This window comes from Patiria miniata, unplaced genomic scaffold (genome assembly GCF_015706575.1).
Source record: "Patiria miniata isolate m_02_andy unplaced genomic scaffold, ASM1570657v1 HiC_scaffold_20, whole genome shotgun sequence".
Lineage (NCBI taxonomy): Eukaryota > Metazoa > Echinodermata > Asteroidea > Valvatida > Asterinidae > Patiria > Patiria miniata.
In genome coordinates this window covers 5,270,733-5,277,055 of record NW_024037059.1, presented here as the reverse complement: position 1 = coordinate 5,277,055, position 6,323 = coordinate 5,270,733, and the positions used below count along the sequence as shown (strand labels likewise).

The window sequence follows — 6,323 nt, the reverse complement described above, 5'->3', positions numbered from 1 at the left end:
GTCGTTTGCCTTTCTGTACAGCTAGCATGATCAGTGCATCAGCGATGGCGTGCTCTGTGGGTTTGATCTGGGAGACGCTGACTGGATGGGAACTGTGCAGGGCCAAGGCGTAGGGAGGGTGAGGCGTGGTTCTGGTGGGACTCCTGATACCTTCGATCCCAAAATAGTAAGTATTACGCATTACAGATGCAACTTGGGAAAAGTTTGCCAGTACATCAAGTGACAATCTTTAAGTGACAATGCTCAAAGAATACTTCCCCAAATCAGGCATGCAAGTTTTAAGTAACAAAAAAGAGGAAATCCCAATCTTTTCAAGATTTTGTACAGTGTTTTTCAATTTTTAATGGCATAAGTGTGAAGAGAAAACAAGGAAATCAGCTAATCAGAGAAAACCTTGCATGCCTGCGAAACATTTGAGTCAACATCTCAACATTACTCCAGCAGTTAGACATTGCGCTGCTGAAAAAAAAGTATCAAATGTAAAAACAGTTTTTGATACATTTAAATCTGTAACTTTACACAAACATACAGTATTTATTTTCTATTCCAGTTTCAGAAATATGCGTATTCAAAATACAGGTTATTATTTTAATAAAAACTTTACTAGGAATTTCAAGATACGGCTCAGGTTTCTCTTTTATTACAGCGAACTTAGACTGATACCTTTTAATGGCTTCCAAAACGGGGCCCCTATTAATTCCAAAGAAAGTCTCTACATTTTATTGCGTAGAGTATTTTTTGTTTAATACAGCAGTTTAAATTGTGAAACATACCACTCATAGTGACTCCAGTGTTCCAGTGGTTGAAAGCCATGCACACGACCACATACAGGCCCGGCTCAAAGAACGCACTGCAGCCCACAAATGCCCTGAGCTGACGCTTGCAGTAGGTCATGACCTTTGACATGCCAGAGGTCGTCATGCCGCAGGCGCGCAGGACCACTATAGTCAGGTCCAGGGGATTCCGACAGGATTTCTCCAATCTCCTGAAGAAATCACAAACATATTAACCAAACTTTGATTATCGATGAGAACTTAGTGTAACTAAACACTGCAAAAAAAGAAAGAAAGTCCCTACTCATTGAAGGGGTCATAATTTTGAATCTGATCGTCTTATGATGACGTCATTTATAAAGACATTTGGGGAATTTTATTAGCTACATTTTGATACCCCGTTTGCTACCAAAGACTGTAAATCGTCCAAGATTGACAATCGTTTCGAAAAAATGATGCAGTTTGAAAAGTTGCAAATTTAAAAGATTACGCGAGGAGAAATTGCTAAGCGTAAACCACACATGTCCGTAATTGGCCCCAATCGATTGCACAGTGGCCGAACAAAGTGGGGGTCATTTGAATAGCCCGCGTGCACACCACAAATTTCTAGATGGCCATCACTTAAACCAGTTCTTTATCTCAAATCCTCATTATCAGCTTACAGTCATTTTGGCAGACACGAAAATGAACAAAATTGGAAAATGAAAGTTCTTTTTTTTCCCTTCTTACCTCCAAGTCTGATAGAGTGTGAAGTCGATCTCTGTTGGCTTGTCTACTGTCAACATTGTCACCTTCATGGGACCCCCAGCAAAGTTAGGTAAGACCCCTTGAACTCTGACCTCAGCCCAGTTGGAGTGCAGCTTGCAAATATCCACACAGTCAAAGAACCTAAAAGAAAGCGAACACAGTTAATATTCATTTGCGTTCTTATATACATAAATGTAGTCTAAAACTACCTGTATAGCCCTTCTTTCAATCAAAACATGCAAAAGGCCCATGCCGAGCATAATGTTCAAACAATGTTGCAGACTGAAATAGTTGTGGGAATTTTGAAACTATTACCTTAACCAGCAATCAATATGACTCAAATATCTGCTTTATGACACTGTAGATACACAGATGTTTTCCAGACTGCAACTATTCCCCCTGCTAACAGTCAATATATGAAACAACTGCCCTGTACCAGCAGTCAATATATTCCATGACTGGCATATCTGCTTAATTGGTGCTCCGCATACACAGATGACTTCCACACTGCAACTATTGCCCCAATGAGCAGTCAATATATTTAATATATCACCTCATCATGTCTTTAAGTGACATCCAGAACACGCCTTCCCCGGCACCGTGAGCCATGAGGGCTTCCCTCAAATCTGGGGTCCACTCTTGAGACTCGTCAGACCAATTGCCACGCCATGAATAGCGCCCCCAGGGGTTGCGAAGACGTATCAATCTGCAAAAAAATGAATGTGCACCTGTGAATTTATGTAATATAAACCATTGTATATAAGAATCTGCTGGAAATTTACACAAGATTCTTCCAAGGGGGTGCGATTAGACACAAAAAAGTGCTCAGACAAAATAATCCAGCACAATCAATTTAGAGTTTTCAGACGTGTTGTTAGGATGTACCACTTTGACCAGTCATAAAAATATTGCCACCGCACCTGTTGCCGCATATATCCTGTACGTCCAGCACAGAGTAGGAGTGTCTTGGTCTCAGACCAACCTTTTCATACAGTTCAGTGTCCACTTTCATATTACCTCCTCCACAGGATGCGCCCATCAAGAATCTGCATCACAAGGAGACAAGACATTTTCTAAGGTCAGTTTGATAAATATACTGTGTAAATTTGGTTATTTTTTTAGCTATTAGATAACATTTTGACTGTTTTTACCAGAAGTGACAATGGACATGAACTGGTGAGTATTAAAGTGGCACAAAACATTAATATTAATTCTTCCTAAAACTGTTCGTTCTGGAATTGCCAAAAAGAATGGAGTATTTTACTAGCGTGCTTTAAATTATGCGCGCTATAAATTATGCTAAAATACACTGTTAAAATTAACAATTGGTTGAGAAAGGAACACAATCATCAAAATATTTGTTTTGCTTTTCATTTTTTTGTTGAACACTGTAGCATCAAACTCCTTTTTATGAGACTTACCCAGCTTCCTTGGAGCTGAGGAGTTTAGCCCAGACCAGATCCTTGTCAATGACTTCCCCACGTGTGGCACTGCTTGCTGTTAAACAAGTTACAAAAAAGGTACTTTACACACAAAATCAGAGAGACGCAGAAACAACAAAAGTCAAATTAGAATTATAGATATAAAAAAACGGGGAAACATACTGGAACTCTCCTTAGTGCACACCGATAATTTGACATAAAGCCGGCCTCAATGCGACCTGGGATTTGCTTGTGCTGCAACGGACCCGTCAGCATCAAACACAAAAGTCATGCTTGGGTCAGAAAATTGAGAAATCGTGTGACTATCACTTTCGATATTAACTATTGCAACTACATTGCCCCTATGTCAGAGGTCAACAGGACAACAATGCACTGGTCGTTTTCAGACTCTATATTGAAGAGGGTGAGGCAGTGTTCAGGCCTATTAGCACAACACCGAGCGTGATTTCCTTACCATGCATTTGTAGGCTTTCGCAGGGTGCACCTGTCAGGGTAGCTAGGCCTTCCAAACACCTGCCAGCTATCAGGGCCTCGTAGCACCCACTCATCTTGCCCAGGGCTTTCTCAATCAATGGAACCCATAGCTGCTTCCTCTTGGCCTTTAGGTAAAAGAAAAATAAACAATATAGAAGAAATTGATCAAGTGTACATAATAATTAATTTGCTCCACTCGGGTTGTTGATAGAAACAACTCAAATACAAAGGCTTAGTCCCATTCCTCATTATATGTGTACCAAATTTATCTCTTCGTTAAAAGAGCAACAAAAGCAATACAATAATATGCAATTCGTGCACAGTGTTCTTGGCAGACTTTCAATTGTCATAGCTTGGTTTGTGGACAGCAGTTACATATGCTCTGTTATGTATCAGTGTTGAGCCGAAATTTTAATCCAAAAATTTTTGTTTACAAAAAAAGAGAAAAATTTGTGTACAAAAAAGAGAAAATGACATCAAAGGAAATGCTATGCCAACTCAACTTGATTGTAGGGAACATTTGTGCAGCAAGAGACTGAATTTACCTTTGAGAAGACAAGTCTTCCCCTCTCATCACACGGAAACAGGTCGTCAATGAGAACTGTCTCCCACTGGCCATCCCTGCACAGTCGGACCTGATAAGCACCCTCGTTGTTGACATTCTTGGTGATCATGATGTGCTCTAGGATTTCCGGACGTTCCACGATCACAGCTAGTGAACTCAGAAACCTACAGTGAGAAGATAAATATAATTTTTACAATACAACTTTGCTATAAGAACTTAGCAGAAATGTTGTCATATGGGGCTGAAACATGACATGAAAAGGCTTCGTCAATATTTCTGGCAAGGCAAGATCGGGAGACAGAATTGACTTGCTAGGTGACCTCAAGCCCAGCCTTACAATACAATGTCACAAATTTTGTACGCAGAGTCAGAGAGTACCGACAACTGCTTTGAATAAACGGTGAGAACAATAATCTTGTATTGTAGTCTTTGAACCCCAAACCCCAAGGCATTTTTTTGCCAGAAACCCTGCTCAAAGTCAATGCAGCAATTACAACAGTAGCAAATGAGAAGCCCGCTCAGTATAACAAGATCTAAAAGTTTGCGGCTGCCAGCCACCACTGGATCCAATGGTGACATTGGGAACTAGTTTCCATTGTTTCATAATTGGCAGTTTAAGCTGCTGTTGTTGGCTACCCAATGCAAGACTGTTACACCTGCTACACCTGTTGTGTCTGGCAGGTTTAGGGTTAACCTACCAGCAATTTCCCAAGACCCCCTGGGAGATGTCCGATGGCAGGGGGGTGCGGAAGACCTCCCACTTGACTGAGGTCAGGCCCTCTGAGCTGGAGAGGGCTATCTGCTCGGGTCGCAACCACTTTGCTACCTTGGTGTGGACTCCGGGGCCATCTGGCTTGAAGGAGAGCGATCTCGGAGCAGGAGGGAAGGAATCATCTACAAATTGCATTGAGTTCTGGATAGAAAAAGCGAAAGAAACCATGATACATATATGAATTTATTTGAGTCGCTGGCAAACAAGCAAAACAATTAAGTTTTCTTGGATACCACAAAATGGACACAGGACTGAACATAACCCAACCTACATGTATATCAAGCTGATTTATCATTATTAAAATGTAAAGAATTTTTTTTTCAAAGTTCCCAAGGCATCAGTAATGAAACCTCCTTTTACATGAAGAATGGAATTCTGAAGCTGTCTAGTCGCCTTCTGTACGACCACAAGGACTTGCATGAGGGAGGGTTACAACTACTTACATGTTTGCAGAACAAGCTGATTCTCTGGAACTGCTCCCTTGCATTTTCCTCATCCTCCTTCCGTCTAGTGTCAGACATCTGGCTCTTCTGCCGTTTCATTCTGCCAGTTGTTGCCTCCAGTTGTCCCTTCTCAACCTCTGTCCTCTCCAGTCCGCAGACGCTACAGTGGTCCAACTGCAGACTGTTCTCTAGGGTGCACTTGGGACAGAGCCAGTGTTCTACCTGCTTGGCAGCCACGGTGCCAGACTTTAGCCTCCAGGTCCCGCAAATGGAACACGACTTGAGGACCTTTGGGTTTGCAAAGGTGCACTGCGGACAGGACCACTCGTTCTCGGAGGGGACAAACTGACTCGGGGTTTTGTCGGCCCGGGCTGGAACCTCCTTGGGCTCCTTGCACGCTTTGCACTTGTCGTTGGATTCATCGTTCACAAGTGTGCACTTGGCGCAAGTCCAGCGTTTGCGTCTCAGTGCAACACGTTGCGATCGCTCCTTCGGTAAATTGGTTGGGGGCTGATCTGTGTCTGTTGCTTGTGATTGACCCAAGCTTAGGCGAATGACTTTGTCAGTAGTTTGGGGAAAAGACTTACCAGTACCTTGGTCACTGGGACTTCCCTGACATACAATACTGCATGTTTCACATATTAAATTTACTGATGTGCTCATGTTACCACAAATTTTACAAACTGTTTGATTCTCAGGGCTCTGCCTTCCAGCTTCAGCAGTTAAATCAACAACTTCCTCATCCATGGGTTGGGAGGAATCTGTTTCTCCTGTTTTGTTAACTTTAGAGTCTGTTTCATCAGACATGCTGTGTTGGGTTTCCTGACTACCTGGGATCCTCGATGTCCCTGACCCATCTACAGGTGGGTCTCTAGGAAATTGGAAATAGTCAGGATCAACATTCCAGTTTTTGCCTGTAGATCTAGCATCCTGTTTCCCTATGGGTGTAAACTCGCACATTTGGCAAGAGCTAGACTTGGCAGGATTCACAAAGGTACAACGCTGACAGGACCACCCACCCACTGGACTAGACTCTGGACCATTCTCTGCGGCTGATGAACTGCCTGGTTGCTTGGCAACTGCATCTGAGGTTGATGGCTCAGGCGA

The 6,323-nt window shown here is 42.5% G+C and overlaps 1 protein-coding gene across 1 annotated transcript in view; it reads left to right on the top strand.

The window, feature by feature from the left end:
• The window catches only part of LOC119728672 (GRB2-associated-binding protein 1-like), a 35,815-nt gene continuing 29,492 nt past the window's right edge, over positions 1 to 6,323 (top strand). The window contains exons 1-3 of the mRNA XM_038200990.1: positions 1 to 166; positions 1,518 to 1,590; positions 2,549 to 2,598. Coding sequence (XP_038056918.1) covers positions 86 to 166; positions 1,518 to 1,590; positions 2,549 to 2,598 — 204 coding nt within the window. The 5' untranslated portion in view covers positions 1 to 85. The remainder of the gene's footprint in view (positions 167 to 1,517; positions 1,591 to 2,548; positions 2,599 to 6,323) is intronic.